The sequence below is a fragment of the Hemicordylus capensis genome, chromosome 9 (assembly GCF_027244095.1).
Source record: "Hemicordylus capensis ecotype Gifberg chromosome 9, rHemCap1.1.pri, whole genome shotgun sequence".
Classification (NCBI taxonomy): Eukaryota; Metazoa; Chordata; class Lepidosauria; order Squamata; family Cordylidae; genus Hemicordylus; species Hemicordylus capensis.
The window spans coordinates 28,140,007-28,157,736 of NC_069665.1; the positions used below are offsets into that span (position 1 = coordinate 28,140,007).

The 17,730-nt window shown below is 48.9% G+C and overlaps 1 protein-coding gene and 1 long non-coding RNA gene across 4 annotated transcripts in view; one reads left to right on the forward strand and one right to left on the reverse strand.

The window, feature by feature from the left end:
• Nucleotides 1-978: 978 nt before the first annotated feature.
• Nucleotides 979-17,166, reverse strand: MEAK7 (MTOR associated protein, eak-7 homolog). 3 transcript variants are annotated; one of them, XM_053270954.1, is made up of 8 exons: nucleotides 16,921-17,166; nucleotides 12,677-12,867; nucleotides 10,784-11,014; nucleotides 10,054-10,198; nucleotides 8,814-9,254; nucleotides 6,473-6,591; nucleotides 5,432-5,611; nucleotides 979-4,189 (listed from the first exon to the last, which is right to left on the reverse strand). In XM_053270954.1, exons 2-8 carry the CDS (start codon nucleotides 12,842-12,844, stop codon nucleotides 4,067-4,069), a joined length of 1,407 nt encoding a protein of 468 aa, XP_053126929.1. In that variant the 5' UTR covers nucleotides 12,845-12,867; nucleotides 16,921-17,166; the 3' UTR covers nucleotides 979-4,066. The 3 variants fall into 3 exon arrangements, with proteins under 3 accessions (XP_053126929.1, XP_053126930.1, XP_053126931.1); XM_053270955.1 differs by lacking the exon at nucleotides 16,921-17,166 and adding an exon at nucleotides 16,255-16,393; XM_053270956.1 differs by lacking the exon at nucleotides 16,921-17,166 and having other exon boundaries at nucleotides 12,565-12,693.
• The window catches only part of LOC128334307 (uncharacterized), a 35,425-nt gene continuing 34,834 nt past the window's right edge, over nucleotides 17,140-17,730 (forward strand). Inside the window, exon 1 of the long non-coding RNA XR_008311249.1 lies at nucleotides 17,140-17,285. This is a non-coding gene — a long non-coding RNA (uncharacterized LOC128334307). The remainder of the gene's footprint in view (nucleotides 17,286-17,730) is intronic.

Here is a 17,730-nt window from a genome sequence, read left to right on the forward strand (position 1 = left end):
AGGTCCAGTATTCTAATTTTTGTTCATGTGTGCGGAATGAGTTTTCTTCTGGGCGGCAGTATCAAGGCAGTGCGCACGCATGTGCATTCAGAAATGGGACCATCCTGATTAAACCTGAGTGGGATCTAAAATTAACTGAGTGGACATAAAAAAAATGTGAGTGCGTGCACATGTGCATACACTGGTTAGGTCTGTGTGAATAAATCACATCAGGAATAGTTTCTTGTCTTCTCCTCACTGCTAAAGGTTTCATCTGAGGCATCTCTGAATAGAAGCTTCCTCATGCTCTCGGTTCAATACTTGCAGCATAATCCAGAAGTGAGCAAGAATGCACTCGCTCCACCATCATCCCCAGAAATGGACAACACCACAGTTTCTCATTCTTTCATTGTTCCTAACACAACTGGGGTCCAAGTGTTCCCCAGAACAGGGATTTCCCGATGTTGTTGGCGGCAACTCCCAACATCCCCGGCTGCAATGGCCTTTGGCTGAGGAATATGGGAGTTGTGGTCCACAACATCTGGGAAACTCATTACAGATATTGCTGGACTACAGTTCCTATCATCCCTGTCCACAAGGGCCTTGGAGACTCAGGTTTGCTGCAGTATTTGGTGATGTTTTGTCCGTTGTGTAGAAATGAGAGAGGTACATGTTTCTGCAGCCATGAGAATACGGATTGTGGCTCTGTCACAGAGACAGGCGCCTGGAACGTCCATCTAATAGGGGAATCCCCCAACGCACGGCGATCATTGTGTGGTGCTTTGTGGGATATGTGGAAGCCGGGCAAACGTGTCCTGGCCTCTGTTGCTCCACACTGCTCCTGGCAGCACAAATTGTGTGGGTGTGTGGCTTGTATGTCGAAAAGATCCAGAGTGATCATCTGGGGGAAGGTAGGTTGAACCCTACCTTCCGCCCCAGCCTGCACAGTTGTGTAAATAGCCCCACTATCCAGATGGAAATAAAATGCAAGAAACGGAATTACAGAAATAACCTCAAGCATTTATTTGTTGCTGTCAATTTGCTACGTGCAAGTCCAAATGCATGATTTATAAACCCATGTGAAGAAAAGTGTAGAAAGATTAGTATCATCATTGAACACAGAATTTCCCACCTTGGCCTCAGCCCCCAGAAGTTTCTATTAGCACCTAGCTAGCATTTCCATCTTGCTTCAAGTTGAATTCCAAATATGATAGAGGTAGCAAATAGATCACTGGCTAGCAGATTTATGAGAAGTGAGATTGGCTTATGTGGCAATGACTTTGTCCTTGGTAAAGTACACCCACAATCAAATAAAAAATAAAAAAAGGTCTTTAGCCTGCTCAAAGCAAATTCACAACAGACTCCTTAAAAACAAAATTACAAACAGAGAGGGGAAATGCCATCATGATTTGTTGGAACAAGATTTTTTTTTAAAAAAAAATGCATAGTTGTGATTCCACCCAAGTTTCTCCTTGGCTTCTTACTCTTTTCAAAGTTGACCATAAACAAGGGTTTGTTGTTTGTTAGGGTTTGTTTTTAAAAAGGCAAAGTAGTCCTTTGATCGTTATTGTTCAACAGCCAGTAAGGGAATCGAAGACAGATGGGAGGGGAGCTGGTCTTGTGGTGCCGTCAAGTCGATTTCGACTCCTGGCGCCCACAGAGCCCTGTGGTTTTTCTTTGGTAGAATACAGGAGGGGTTTACCATTGCCTCCTCCCGCGCAGTCTGAGATGATGCCTTTCAGCATCTTCCTAGATCGCTGCTGCCCAATATAGTACCATTGGGGATTCGAACCGACAACCTTCTGCTTGCTAGTCAAGCATTTCCCCGCTGCGCCATTAGGTGGCTGGTCTTGTGGTAGCAAACATGAATTGACCCCTTTGCTAACCAGAATCCATCCTGGCTTGCATTTGAATGGGAGACTACTGAGTACTGCAACATATTCCCCGTAGGGAATGGGTGCTGCTCTCGAAAGAGCACCTGCCTGCTTACATGCAGAAGGTTGGTTCCAAGTTCTCTCCCTCGCACCTCCAAGATAGGGCTGGGAGAGACTCCTGGCTACAACCCTGGAGAAGCCGCTGCCAGTCTATGCAGACAATACTGAGTTAGATAGAGCAAATGGTCTGACTCTGTATAAGGCAGCTTCCTCTGTCCCTAGGACACCAGCCTGCTCTGTCCACCTCCACTAACTGGTGTGATCCCTGCCTCAGGAAACGAGTTTCTATAGTAGGGCTGCACAATTTCAGCTGTCCTGCAGATGCTGGCCTACAGTTCCCATAATCCCCAACTACTGGGGACTGTGGGAGCTGTAGTGCCAAGTTGTCCAGCCCTGGGCTATGGCACGGAACTTGCATTGTGTCCCCTTACACATTAGAAAATATAAGAACAAACAAAGCTGCCTCATGCAGAGTCCAACCACTGGTCCATCGAGCCTGGAAGCGTCTACTCTGACTGGCAGCATCTCTCCTGGCAGGACCTCAGGAAGAAGTCTTTGGCGTCACCTGCTGCCCGAACCTCCAGCGTTTTAGACACTTTCCTGGAGTGCTGTCAGGGATGGGACCTGGGACGTTCTGCATACAAAGCAGATGCTCTGCCACTGAGCTACAGCCCCATCCGCATGGGTCCTATAAGCTATGGTAGATTTATTGCAATAAAACCTGTAGTATGAAATAGTTCCTTCAAAGGTTACAAGGCCTTAAGATGCAACATCCGCAAGGCAGCAGTGTAGGCAAAAGATGTCCTAGTCTGGAGACCAGAGCTTCTGGCCAGACCTGGCTTCTGTTTGGCTTGGGAGACAAAGGTCACTTCCGCATTTGGGACAGACAGTTTTCCTCTATAGAACGCTTTCCCTTCCTTTCTCTCCTCCCAATAATCGGCAAGGTTCAAATGGTGCTAGTATCTTTTCATTCAGGGCTTTGGCTTCAAGACAACATCCAACGGTCTTCTCCAAAGCTGACCATCTCAGGTCTGGAAAAGGTCTGACAAATTGGGATAGCTGTGTAAAACAGCACACCTTGGCATGCTTTTTAAAAGGCTGCTGGAGCCTGCCAAACAGCCCTGTGTGGCCTGCAAGCCTGCATTTTTTAACACTAGTTGGTACAAACTGGTTGGTCATCTAATTTGCTTTGTTTTTCACATTTAAAACAGGGATAGCTACAGGAGAGTATTTCTCAGGAATAACTGGGAGCGAAATTTGGTATTCAAGGATTTCAGGGATTTCGGAGGGTCACACACACTGGGGCTTGTCCCAGCAGCTCCCTGCTGGTAGCCATATATCCCCGCCCCTGCCCCCATCCCCAAGAAGTCCCTCAGCGTGAGATCATCTCTCGTTATACAACTTTTCTGGGTCATTCCTGGGGCGGGGCCCGTGGCTGCGAAGAGCATCATTGGGGATCAACCCCCCTGCCCCCCAAAAGCCACCCCACCCTGAAACATGCCCATGAGGCAAGGAAACATTGACCCCTCTTTCACCCCTGACACCTTCCCCACTCCACCTGGCCCACAGGTGGCAGACTCCTAGCCCAGCACGAGAATTTCACCCGGCAAAATCTGCTCCAGTTCACAGTGAGCAGAGCACCCTTTGGGTTGTGAAGACAGACTCCGATGCGTTCAAGACATGCTATCCCAAGAGTTCTCTCTCCTATGGTGTGGGGTTACCAGCCTTGGGGGGCCACTGATGTTGTAGGACTACAAAACCCCCTTAAATTTTTATTTTTTTTAAAAAAAACCCTATTGTTGTAGAGGGTGATGGGATTTGTAGTCCACCATCATCAGGGGGAACCGCAGGGCTGGAAACCCCTGTCATGTAGTATCAGTTGGGCCATGCACAGGCAGACTGCAGGGAAGTAGTTCAGATCAGAGGATTAAGAAAAAAAAGGGGGGGGGGACCCAGACCTATCTAGATTTGGCTATATCCTCTACAACAAACTGGCTACTTAAAACATGCACCCACCACCCCGACGGGCCAGCCCAGCCATAACAACCTCTGCCCCCCTCCGCATCAGGCCAGCTGGACTCCAAGGGTGCTCATTTTGCCTGTTCTTGCCACGTGCACAACAGAGACCTCGGCACCCGCTCCCAAGCCCTTCCTCAGTTGCCGTCCCCGTCGTCCACCGGCTCCCGCAGCCCTTCGCTCTGGCGGCTCTTCCCGATCATCTCCAGCAAGGCCTGGGCCTCGGGGTCTGCGTCCAGGACGCTCTTGGCCCCTTTCCCCTTCAACGAAAAACCGGGAGGACAGGTTAGGCAAACAGTGAGGAGTCAACCGCGGGGCAGGTCAGGGTCAACTCTCACTGCAGCCGTGTCTGCGCCCTTCTGTTTGCTTGCCAGCCACCGAGGCCTGGTGCTTCCCGGGGCCGCCACGTCACTCGGCAAACAGCAGAGCAGGTTCTGAGGCACACACCCTCCCGCCGGCATGGCCGGTCCCGTCGGACCGGTTAGATCAGGTTATGGGGCTGCTCAGAGTGATTAAGAAGCAGGCCAACGTCAGAGCGGGATCTTTTGGCCACTGGGCCTCTTGGGAGGAAACCGGGGACACCGCCACAGGGAAAGGAGAGAACGGACAGAAAGAAGCCCCTATCCCACCCACCCCTAGGAAGCCCCCCACAGCCCCAATCCCTCCCCCAAATTCTATTAAGAACACAACCATAGCAATTCAGAATTCTATGCAACAAAGAAAACAGATTTCCACATTACTGATTTGCATCAGTGTTTGAGCAGGAAATTTCTACATCCTTGGTAAAGAATCTGGCGACTCCAGACTGACTGGAGACCAGGGAGGAGCATCTGTTAGGCGGTGGCATTACACGGCACGCACACACCATACTCGACCGTGGGGTGATAGATAAAAGCATTCCTGCCCTCCACTGCAGCATCCTTTAGGAGGAGAGGAGAGCTGGTCTTGTGACAGTGAGCATGAATGGTCTCCTTGGCTAAGCAGGGTCTGCCTTGGTTGGCATTTGGATGGGTGGCTATATGCGAACACTGCAAGGTATGGGGCCACAGAGGAGAACAGCTGCATGCAGAAGGTCACAGGCTCAATCCCTAGGAGGGACTCCTACCTGAAACCTCGGAGAGCTGCTGCCAGTCAGTGTAGACCAGGGATTCTCAATGTTGGGTGCCCAGATGTTATTGGGCTTTAACTCCCATAACCCCCAGCCCCGGTGGCCTTTGACGATACTGAGCTTGATGGACCAATGGCCTGACAGCTTCCTATGTTCCTATTAGAACTGGTGCCTTTGGGATGGGACCATAACTCAGAGGTAGAACATCGGCTCTGCATTGCAGAAAGTCCCCCATTCAATCTCTAGCAGCATCTCCGGCACCATGCAGACTCAGAGGCCGAGGACTTGTGGGTTTTAATTCATGCCGGCCTGGTTTGGGTCCAGCGACTCGTCATGGAGCGGGAGCACCATTAAGCCTGGTTCTGCCAGGACCACATGAACTGCAGCCACTTACAGTGGTGTCTTCTGGGAGGTCTCCCACTGCCCACACCTCCACGGCGTCCAGCGTGAAGTTCTCACTGGCCGACAGCTGGGGGCTGTTGTAGGTGGTGCACCGGGGCTTGGCCTTGCTGTGGCCCTTCCCGTAGTTGCCGTCGATCCAGAGCCCGAAGTAGTTGTGCTGCCCACCCATGCCCTGGGGAGGAGAGGACCACACGGAGACGGTCATTCAGCCCGCCGCCGTGAACGGAACCTGCTCATAGAGGCGGCGGCTGCTGCAGCTACCCGTCTCGGTGTTGGTAGGGCCATAGCCACACGGCATCAGCCCACCTCAAAAGCCAGGTCACAGCCCGTGAGGGAGGACGGTGGCTCACTGGCAGAGAGGAGGGTTTGTCTGGTGGTGGCAAGCATGACTTGTCCCCTGAGCTGAGCAGGGTCCACCCTGGTTGCATATGAATGGGAGACTCGGTGTGTGAGCACTGCCAGATATTCCCTTTAGGGGATGGAGCCACTCTAGGAAGAGCATCTAGGTTCCCAGTTCCCTCCCTGGCAGCATCTCCAAGATAGGGCTGAGAGAGACGCCTGCCTGCAGCCTTGGAGAAGCCGCTGCCAGTCTGGGTAGACAATACTGAGCTAGATAGACCAAGGGTCTGACTCAGTAGAAGGCAGCTGCTTAGGTTCATACGCCACCCTCACCCCTCAAATCAACTTGTATTATCTACGCCAGGAGTTTCCAATATCCCCAGCTGCAGTGGCATATGACTACAACTCCCACCATCTCCATTGTGGCCGAGGATGATGGGAGCTGTAGTCCAACAACATCCGGGGACCCAGGGTCCTGATCTGGACCACAGAGTTCCCCGAGCGATGGCCATTTTGCTGAAGCACTGTGGGCAAATTTAATCCGTTCTGGGAGACTCGCACCCACCCCACTTCCATCCTGAAGCCAATAAGGACCAACCCGCATGAACCTACTGCCTGTGTAGTCTGGCTCTGAGCGCCATACTGGGAAATCTGTTCAGCCAGCAGCTGGCAGCCACCCCCGCTTCATACTTACGAGTCCGTTTGGCATCATCTGCTGCCCGTGGTTCAAGTACATGTAGTGGTCGTTGTAGCCGGTGTAAGTGAACACCGCCAGGGAGGGAGACACGGAAAACAGGAAGCACCCGCTGTCGCCTGCAAGTGACAGCGGGAGGAAGAGTCACGGACCAACGAGTGGGAGAGAAGCCACTGGAAATCTCTCCAACCAAGCCCAACAGAAATGCACATACATTCAGAGCCGGCGTGGTGTAGTGGTTAGAGTGCTGGACTAGGACCAGGGAAACCTGAGTTCAAATCCCCATTCAGCCATGATACTTTTCTGGGTAAAATACAAGGTGCTGGTTATTACCTATAAAGCCCTAAACAGCTTAGGCCCTGGGTATTTAAGAGAATATCTTCTTCGCCATGAGCCCCACTACCTTTCTCAAGAGCTTTCTCGTGGTGTAGTGGTTAGAGTGCTGGACTAGGACCAGGCAGACCCGAGTTCAAATCCCCATTCAGCCATGAGACTTGCTGGGTGGCTCTGGGCCAGTCACTTCTCTCTCAGCCTAGCCTACTTCACAGGGTTGATGCGAAGAGAAACCGAAGTATGTGGTACACCGCTCTGGGCTCCTTGGAGGAAGAGCGGGATATAAAATGAATGAATGAATGAATAAAAGGTGGTAAGAAGGACTTCCAATTGCTTTTGGGCATGGTAGCTATATAGAACAAATGTGTACTGCATTTATCTGAATTCACGACTAGCCCCCCTGCCCCCCCCCATTCTTTGATGCTGGAAATCAGGGGGTCATCAGGGTCGTCTTCTATTCTGGTAAATACGGTATATGAAACATGGTGGCACGATATGGAACTCACGGGATGCTTCTGGGAATCCTCCTGCCTGCAAGCTGCAATGCAGCCACTCTCAAAAGAATCCCTCCTCAGTCGCTAGGGTGACATCAATATGCAAATATTGGCAGGGACGGGAGCAGGATCAATACTGCACTGGGTCTCCCCACTCCAAGGGGCATAGAATGGTGGTTGCATCCAATATAGGGGCTTACAAGCCCAAGGCATGCAGGCTACAGGTGTAATGTTGAGCTCCCAGCTCCGTTTCTGGACTTCTGGATTGTACTTGTAGAAATCTTGTTCGAGCTTCTTGTTCGCGGGTAGATGGCCAGCAGCATCAAAGGCAAGGCAGGTATGTTAGGTGAGCAGGGCAGGAAGGGGTGTGTGTGTGTGTGTGTGTGTGTGTGTGTGTGTGTGTGTCTGTGTGTGTGTGTGTGTGTGTGTGTGTCTGTGTGTGTGTGTGTGTGTGTGTGTAGGGCTGGCAAAAGTATTACCCAATCCAGCCCTAGCTTACTCTGTGCCTTTGGATTACTTTGTTCTGCCTCAGGAGATATTAGCACAAGGTCAAGAGTGCCATCTAGCGAGCAGCTGAGGCAGTCAATTTGAGACCGTCACATGGTTTTATTAAACAAAAAGTGAATACCTTTAGTGCGCTAAAAAAGTGATTTGATGTTTACATGATGAAGGGCGCTTGGGGTGTTTCGTTGAGTTTGTTCTCCCCATTCCACTATTTTAATATGTATATCTTTGTTGCCTTCCAGGATATAAATATTGTAACACAACAACAAACAATAATCACTGCAAACACAAAGGACTCCAGGGTCCTGGCCACAGAATTTCAAGCAGAGGAGAGGAGAAGAAAAGAGAAAAGAAAAGGAGGAAGCTACTCCTATTTCTGGAGGCAAATGGTCTTAAAACAGTGGTACACATGCTGGTAACCCCCGGGCTTGACTACTGCAATGCACTCTATATGGGGCTGCCTTTGTACCTAGTCCAGAAGCTACCACTGGTGCAGAACACAGCAGCCAGACTGGTCTCTGGATAACCCGAAGAGACCATATAACACCAGTTTTAAAAGAAATGCACTAGCTACCGATATGTTTCTGAGCAAAATACAGTGATTATTATTACCTATAAAGCCCTGAACAGCTTGGGTCCAGGGTACTTAAGAGAAACCCTGCTGCCTCTTAAGATAATCTGGGGAGGTCCGGTTATGGTTGCCGCCAGCTCCTTTGGTGGTGACTCAGGACCAGGCCTTCTTTGTGGCTACCCCGGGGCTTTGGAATATGTCTGTGTCAAAATAAGAGCTTCACCATCTCTCACTGCTTTCCCCAAAATCCTAGGGACAAAGTTTTCTCAAGCTTTTAATTAAAATTAATTTCAAACTGTTTAACTGTTTTTATTCTGTGAAGCTGTTTTGGCTTTTTTTATTGTGTTTTTATGTTTGCTGCCTTTTAAAGTCATGCACACTGCAGAGGGACACACACATCAGGCAGTACATAGATGTGAGAAATAAAGAAGACCCTTACCTTGGAACTGTGGCTTGACCTCCCAGGAGCAGGAGGCAAAGCCGCCGAAGATGTAGCCGTCGACATCCTTCAAGACCAGCACGCAGGGCCCCTGGTTCACAATGTGCCCGCACAGCTGCGTGAAGCTCTCCCCGTGAACCCGAGAGGCGAAGATCAGCCGCCACTTGTGCTGCAGCTCAGAAGGCAGGTGGGAGTTGATGTATGCGACGGACGGGATGTCAAGAAGGCTGGCAAAACGGCCCCCTTTGGCCCCTTTGCAGGCTGGCAGAATGTGGAGGGGGTCTCGGGCTTGGTCCGGGAGAGAATGGAGGACAAGCAGCCCCTGCCGGATGATCACGCTGAGAAAAGCGGAGACCTGTGGCACCCGGAACAGCCAATCCTCAACGCTGCTTTGGTCGCAGATGGCGTCTAGGGCCTGAGCGCCTTCGGTTCTCTTCCCGTCTGAAATGGAGAAGGCCCGTTTTAGCCAGGTTTGAACTGGCTCTCTTCCCCAAAAGGAGTCACTCCAGAACAGGACCCAGTGCTGAGACGGCTTGGAAAAGGGAGGAAACAAACTCTTGGAGGCTGACCAGAGGCTGGGGCCCTAACAGCTAAATGGGACTTCCAAATTCAGAAGTAGCAGACCACTAAGTTGCTTGAGGGACAGGGGGAGTGTGTATTTTTTTCCATGGCCTGTTCATGAGCTTAGGTTTTTGTGAGCAAGGGAAATGTTGAGTTTGCCCAGCCTTCCCCCCCGCCTGGTCATGGGAATGACCTCTCCGTCTCACTAGCCTGGCTAAGTGGAGAGACGAATGGCTGGAAGTGATTTGGGGTTGCCGAGGGTGGAGTTCCACTGCCCCAAATAAACGAGAGGCGCCCTTTCGTGAGGCAAGGTGAAGCCTCAGGCGGCAAATCACTGGAGCACCAGCAGGGCAGCAAAACGCCTGCCCGCCATCAGAGCATCTCTCTGGGACCGCTCTGACCCTCGCCAAGCGCCTCTCCTCACACCATACAAAGCTTGAAAGAAGCATTCGGAGAGGAGGCTGCTGCTGCTAGAAACCCTCCCACTTTTCTTTTCTTAATATCCCGCTTTTCTTCCAAGGAGCCCAGAGCGGTGTACTACATACGTAGGTCCCACTTCCCTGCACCACTTTCTAAGCTTGTAAAAGTCAGTTTGGAAAGGGGGTGGGGAGCGTGGGGCAAGGCAGCATTTGCCACGACCCCTTGGGCCACAAATCGAAAAGGAGCTTTGGGCACTCACCTGCCGCTTTCAGCTCCGCTATCAGCTGGGAGGCCAAAGCTTTGACTCCAGAGCTCACGTTGCGAGGATCCTGGAGGTTCCACCCTTGCAGCGCCTTCCTGTAGCTCAGAACGTGCACCACGGAGCCCACCAGGTCCTCTGCAAACTTCAAGGGGGCAACGGTTTTATGTGGGGTGCTTTAAACATCAGAAAGTACAAAAAGAACCAGACCTTGTAACAAGGGCAGAAAGGGACACCAACAAAATAACGGCAACACGGTCTAACAGTGCGACACCAAGAAGCTGCGCGTCCATTCTGAGCAGAGGCCTTCATTCCAAATTTATTCGGGCCTTTAGTTCTCAAAGCCATGTGCAGAATGAAATGAAATTGTGGCTGGAGACAATGGGAGTTGTAGCCCAACCACATCCGGGGACCCATGACCAAGAAACCCTGCCCATTTCTTGGCCCACAGCTCCTAATTTTCAACCTCTTGTTCCCCGATTTAGCTTGCAGCTGCCTCTGAGCCAGCACCAATACAACATTCTGAAAATCGACTGCTAGAATCAGTCGCTCCTATCCTGTACTGTATGGCCAACCACGTAACTAAGCCCAAGATTCATGGACAACTTCCCCTTCTCCCACCCACTGCTTCACCCCACTTCTGCTTTAACTCTCCTCCACCACCACGCCACCGTCCCCGCCATCACACACACACACACACACGAACTCAACTTTTATTTGCTACTTTTACCTTTAAGATCTGGCTGGCCTTCACCGTCCCTGCAGTGGCCGATATCATCTTCAGGACGGTGCCGCTCTTTTCCTCAGCGTTGCCTTTGAGGAGGGCCGACATAAAGACGACAAACTGTTCCTTGACTACCTGAGTGTCCAGTGCCGGGGACTTCTCGGCCAGAGGGACGCTTTTCATCCCGTCATGGAGCCGAACGATCATCGATTCTGGTAGCGCTTCCTTGACGTAGGCCTGGCAAAAGAATAAGACACGGACGGGCAAGGTCAGTCATCCAGCACAGATGAGGGGCCCTTTTGCCTGTGAGCGGAGAGTCACACAAGGAGCAGCCAGCTCTGGTTAAGGTGCAAATCCACCACCTCACTCCCACACAGGTACTAAATCCTCAACAACAACAACAACAGGGTAAGTATCACCCAGATTCAAGACAATATACAAAATCCAAACAGAATCCAAGAGATCCAATAAATAATGTAGTAACAATCCTCTATATGTGTTAACAACAACAAGAGGCCAAAATTATTAAAAAACAAATATATGTCTCCAGCTGTGGTAAGGGCATGTAACAGTCCAAAAACCGCCTTGGGATTGTTTTTAATAAAAGGCAGTATATAAATTTAACAATAAATAAAATCCTCTATGTAATTGAAAATAGCTGCTCTCATATGTATATCAATTTAAATCTCTCTCTATATTTGTGTTACAAAGACCAATTCATTGTTCATAAAGGATAATTGTCTATCTTGGAGATACAACAGAATCTTTCCCAGCAAGACAAAGAGAATTAATAGTCCTCATATGAAAAAAAACCCAAAAAAACCCTAGTATGGGACAAACAATTGGTAGTATATCCTTGGTATAAAAGAAACAGTCCATGTATCCTTAAGTTGAGGCCAGACACGTTTTGACCTTCTATTGGTCTTCCTCAGTGGCTTGAAGATTATAAGAGTTCAGTCTCCCAAAGTTGGGCTCAATTAACTAAACACATATGGAATCAGACTGACCACAAGAGTCTTTTCTTGACCAAAGGAGAGACAAGATATACATACACCCAGCTGTTTGGAATGCTGGTAATGGATGACTACAACATTCCGTCAAGTGTTTGGACTTCTATTATTAAAATGTATAGAGGCTTGTTACTACATGATTTATTGGACCTTTTAGATTCTGTTTGGATTTTGTATAAGGTATAAATGCTGCCTTGCTCCATGCCTCTTGGGGGCAGCCCCCTTTCAAAACTGCTTTTGAAGGTGACGTCTGGAGGAAAGAAGATTGCCAGCAGTCTCCTCTTCTCTCCTGTGCTTCTCACAGGCCTTGCAGGAGTGTGTGCTCCTTGCAAAACTTGCAGGGATCAGATTCATTCAAAGAGCTGCTCCAATGGGGGCAGTGGGTGGGGCATCCTACTGTGCAGATGGTGCCTCAGTAATCTGCCACCTGAAGCGACTGCCTCACCTTGCCTCACAAAAGGGCCGCCCACAAAAGTTACCACCACCCTTCTGAAATAACTCTCAAGACTGATTAGCAATGTCAATTTGGCCATTGGTAGAGTTGTTTAAAATGGGTTAAACATTTTTAAAAGTACATTTAAAAACATCTTGAACATTCTTACCGATTGAAGATGTGATAGAGCTAACGTCTAGCACAGTGGTGCATAGACTGGACCAGGATGTCAAATCTTGCTTCTGCCAAGAACTTAGGAACTGGCCATAGCCAATCCACTATCCCCCGAGATTCATTTCTGTCCACCCCACCACATCTGTGCTATGGAAAAAAGAACAGCCTACCTCACAGGGTTGTTGTAAACCTTACACCTGGTTAATGTGTGCAAACCGCATGCACGGCTCAGGAAACACTACAGAAAAGCTAAAAGTCATCGTCAAAGTTGTTTTGTCTTGCCTTGAGCATGGCCAGGGTCACAGCTTTCTTGGTTGCTTTTTCCATCTTTGCTGCGACAGGCTCAGCTGACCCAGATAAGGTGCTAAAGACACCATCGATGTCGGCTTGTTCATCAGGGAGGAACCTCGAGAGGTGTTTCTGGTAGGTGCTACTCTCCACATTCCCCATCTTTTCCAGCAGATGATGGAATCCTACCAGGAAAATGAAAGGGAAAAAGAAAGAGAAAAGCATGAACACAGCAGCAGGGCAGAAAAGATGGATCCCAAGCAGTGTTTTGGAAATAACAAGCTGAGCCACCAGTACAATGAAGTTATAAGCTGAATGGCCCAAAGAAGCAGAGAGACAGGATGTTGGGAATAATTTTCAACTCCACCCTCCTTGTTGATACACACATCAGCAGAGGCTGCTGAAATGGAAAAACCAATAGGGTTAAAAGATTAAATTGGCTTGTGCAGCATTAATCATGCTTGGCTGCCAGTTGGAATTGATCAGAAATATCAAACGGCTCAGGGAACCTTTAGGGCAGAAGGCACCAGATCTTCCAAGCTGGTATATGGCCTAGAAATCAACTCTGCCAGTAGTATGGCTTCAGCAAACAACACTGGGAAGTAAGAATAAGGAACTTGTGTAGAACCTGGGAGTGGACAGGAAACTGTGCTCATTAGAAGGAACTTTTCTCCTTTTAGGAGTTCATCGGTATTGCACAGACCACAATACCAGTAAATGTTGGTTTTGTACTTTTTGCATCACTTCCACAGGAATCTTTAATGCAATGCAAATAGATTTCATAACTTTTTATTTATCTATTTTCTATTTTTTCCTGTCTAGGTTTTCGTGACTTTTTAGCTACATTCTGGGGTGGACTTTTGCAATTGCCTAGTTAGAGCTGTCCACTCCCTTCCCCATTGTGCCCTCTCTGGTATTCCATTTGCCTTCCCGCACTCACTGTACACAGACATTTGTATGGCTGCAGCAAAGCTGGAACATATAGGGTTGCCAACTTTCTTTTCTGACCCTGTGGTTGTGCATTGAACAGCAACCCCCCACACTAAAATCAACCAGGGGAAGATGTTGCTGGAGGAAAGCTGATGAGCAAAGCTTCACATTTCTGATTTCTGTATGCCAGACTTTTCTTAGAATGCAGAGCAACCAAGCTTAAAGAGAGAGAGAGAGAGAGAGAAGAAGCATCATCTCTTTGATGGTGATTTTCTTATCAAATCACCAGGTTTGATAACTGGAGCAAAACCATGGGACTTTGCCTCACTTGCCTTAAGCCTATATTGACAGAAGCATTGCTTGCAGACAACCTTCATGAAGACTTAAAAATTTATCTTAATGATAAGAGTGGTTTTGAGCGCTGCGTATGGGAGAAATGCATAGGAATAGAGAAGCCACAGAGTCAGATCCTTGGTTCATCCAGCTCAGCATTGCCTACACTGACCGGCAGCAACTCTCCAAGGTTTCAGACAGGAGTCTTTCCCAGGCCTACCTGGGGATGCTGCCAGGGACTGAACCTGGGACCTTCTGCATACAAAGCAGATTCTCCACCACTGAGCTACAGAACCATCCTCAAAGGGGAATATCTTACAGCGCTCACATACAGTCACCCATCCAAATGTAAACCAAGTTACTCAACAGTATTACTCAGGAGTTACTCTCAATGACTACTTAATTACTCCTGAGTGGTCTTGCTGAAATTAAGTCTATGCAGGAGTAAGTAAGTAGCTCTTTAGGGTAATAGAAATTCATCTATGCCTGAAATTAACTGAATTTATATAACTGAAATTAAGACTACTCAGAAGTAGTTTAGTCTGGATGCCAGCCAATATGCTGGGAGAAAAAATACATACACCACCCTTTTAAAAAACTGGTCTTTTTACTGACATAGGGAAATGCATGCTGTAAACATTTCATCACACCACTCTCCTTACTGCTCCGAGTAGTCGTACTGGGGGGAAACAACAACAATGAACATCTCTCAGCAGCACTGGCTCTCTCTCTCTCTCTCTCTCCCCTTTCCAAGATCAGGAGCCAAAATGAAAGCATTTTAAAAATCAAATGTGCAACCCAAGTAGTTGTTATTAAACAAGCTTTGGTGACAGAAATACAAATTAACTATCAAAGCTCAACCAGTATGAATTATTCACAAAGCACGACTACCCAACACCTGTCGGGTGGAGGAGGTGCTGCATCAGAAGCAACAGAAATGTACTTTGTTCTTGTACAAGGCAGTCATTCATCTATTCCTGTTTTGGGTAATCAAGCCGACTCCCAGACTGGTTTTCAAATCTGGGTCAAGGAGAAAGACAGGACCAAAAGCTGTCTGTCTGTCTTGGCCTAATCTCCTTAAGAGCCACCTTAAGCGGCACAGCGGGGAAATGCTTGACTAACAAGCAGAAGGTTGCTGGTTCGAATCCCTGCTGGTATGTTTCCCAGACTATAGAAAACACCTATATCGGGCAGCAGCAATATAGGAAGATGCTGAAAGGCATCGTCTCATACAGTGCGGGAGATGGCAATGGTAAACCCCTCCTGTATTCTACCAAAGACAACCACAGGGCTCTGTGAGCACCAGGAGTCGAAATCGACTTGATGGCAGACTTTACCTTTAATGGCGCAGAGGGGAATTAACTTGCCTAGGGAGCAAGAGGTTGCTGGTTCAAATCCCCACTGAATGTTTCCCAGACACCTATATCAGGCAGCAGCGATATAGGAAGATGCTGAAAGGCATCATCTCCGACTGCACGGGAGGAGGCAAGGGTAAACCCCTCCTGTATTCTACGAAAGACAACCACAGGGCTCTGTGGGCACTAGGAGTTGACACCAACTCGAAAGCACAACTTTAATCTCCTTAAGACATTTTGAGGGAAGAAAGAGGGCTCGAGTAAGGTGGCCAACTTTTTCTCCCACTACCTGTACTTCTGCAGTTTACAAAAAACTATTGATCAGTTCCAGGATATGAAAAGGACATATAGAAAGGGCATATAGAGTTGCCAGCTAACAGTCTGTTGTGCTGCCTGTGCCCTTTACAACAGTCTTGGGCACAGATGGGAAGAAAAACATGATCCCTTGCTTAACATTTGTCCATCAAGCTATTGTTAACAGTGCATCTATAAGAACCACACTCCTAAGAGGGCCAGCAATACACTCACAAGACTTTTCTGGCACAACCATTAAAGTATAATCTGAAATGTTAATTAATACAGCATGAAATATTAATGTCCACCAACCCAGAGGGAGGATTTCAAGCCCTGCAGAGATGCAAACACGAAAGCAAATATTAACCATACAGGATGCTCAGAGGGAGCCATCAGGAACCAGTTTCTCTGGCTCCTCCACCGGACCCGCCTCACAGGGCTGTTGTGAGAAGCAGACCAAAAGGGGGTGGGAAAGCATGCATGCTGCCCTGAGCTATTTGTTTCAAAAAGCAGAAGAATTGTTGTTAAAAATGGAAGGAACAGAACCCCAATGTTTGTCATTACAGTCAGTGACCAGCAATCAAAAATTAAATTGGAAAATAAAAGGAAAATCAAATCAAAACCAGAACTGGGTAATAGTGTCTCAAAACATATACATACAGAGGTCTCAATTACAATTAACCAACTGCTCCCGTCTTAGTTGCATGCTGCGGCACAGAATCTTGCTACCCCAGCTTTAATTGCTGTATACTGGTCTGCCAGAAGAAAGGAAGGATAATACTCTTCTGAGAGGAGAGCTGGTCTTGTGGTAGCAAGCATGACTTGTCCCCTTAGCTAGGCAGGGTCCACCCTGGTTGCATATGAATGGGAGACTAGAAGTGTGAGCACTGAAAGATATTCCCCTCAGGGGATGAAGCCGCTCTGGGAAGAGCATCTAGGTTCCAAGTTCCCTCCCTGGCAGCATCTCCAAGAGAATATTAATGACTCCCAAATATAAATATGCAGGAGGATCAGGCCCATCCACCATTAAGCATTAACAAAAGACCCCGCAAATATGCAGGAGGATCAGGCCCATCCACCATTAAGCATTAACAAAAGACCCCGCCCCAAAATGCTAGGCCCCACCCTCACTAATACATGCAAAAATGCAGTTCAGACTATTATATCGTCATTTCTTCCCAGTGTGTCCCTGAGCAGGGTCGCTGGTGAATAATTCATAAGGCCCTCATTGATATTCACGATGGCCCCGCCCCTCCAAATAATATTCACGATAGCCACGCCCCCAATTGATATTCACGCTTTCCCCGCCCTCTATTTGATATTCACCGGCCACGCCCCCTCGTTGTTCTTCACGCGGGCCACGCCCCCTCCGTTGACATGCCCGAGTTTGGCTTCTCCTCAGCGGGTAGCAACGGTTCTTCGGCCTCGGAGGTGCCACGGGCAACAGGCTCGGCTCAGCACCCCCTCATTCTTCCCTCGGCGGCCCGCCGCCGCTTCCCCCGGCCTCCGAGAGGCCCCCGGTCTCCTCCGCGGGCCCTCCCTTCAGGTGGATTAACCGACTGAGCGCTCAGCCAATAGGGGCGCCCTTCTTTGAGCGGAGGCGGGGCCCGACGTTTGCGTCAATGCGTCACTCGACCGCGTGCAGGCGGCGGGGGACGTAAAGGACTCCAGGGGCCAGTGCTGAACTTCCGGTAAATATGGAACGCCGCCATTTTGGCTGTCTTTTCTATGCGGAGCCGCTCTACGCTGTGGCTTATCTATGATCAAACCAACCCGTATGCGGCTTATTGGGAGCTACGGGAGTCCGGAAGTACCAGTGAGATCTGCGGGACTGAGTGACGTTCTAGTCTTTTTCCTGTCTATGGTGCTTTGAGCAATGGGAGGGGAACGGCTAGAAGAAAGTACAGCCTGAGCTTTGTGCAAAAATGGAAAGTCTTCAGGGGCCCAGGCGTCTTTCTGCATGTTTAATCTGCCTCTGACCCAACTGTTGCATTCGTTTCTATTGTTGTTGCTGAGTAGAGTGTGGTCGTGCTGGAAATAAAGGGGCCTATTGGATAATAACCATGCCATCGTTATTACCGTATTTACCCGAATCAAAGACTACTCTGAATTTAAGACGACCCCCTTAAAAAGTAG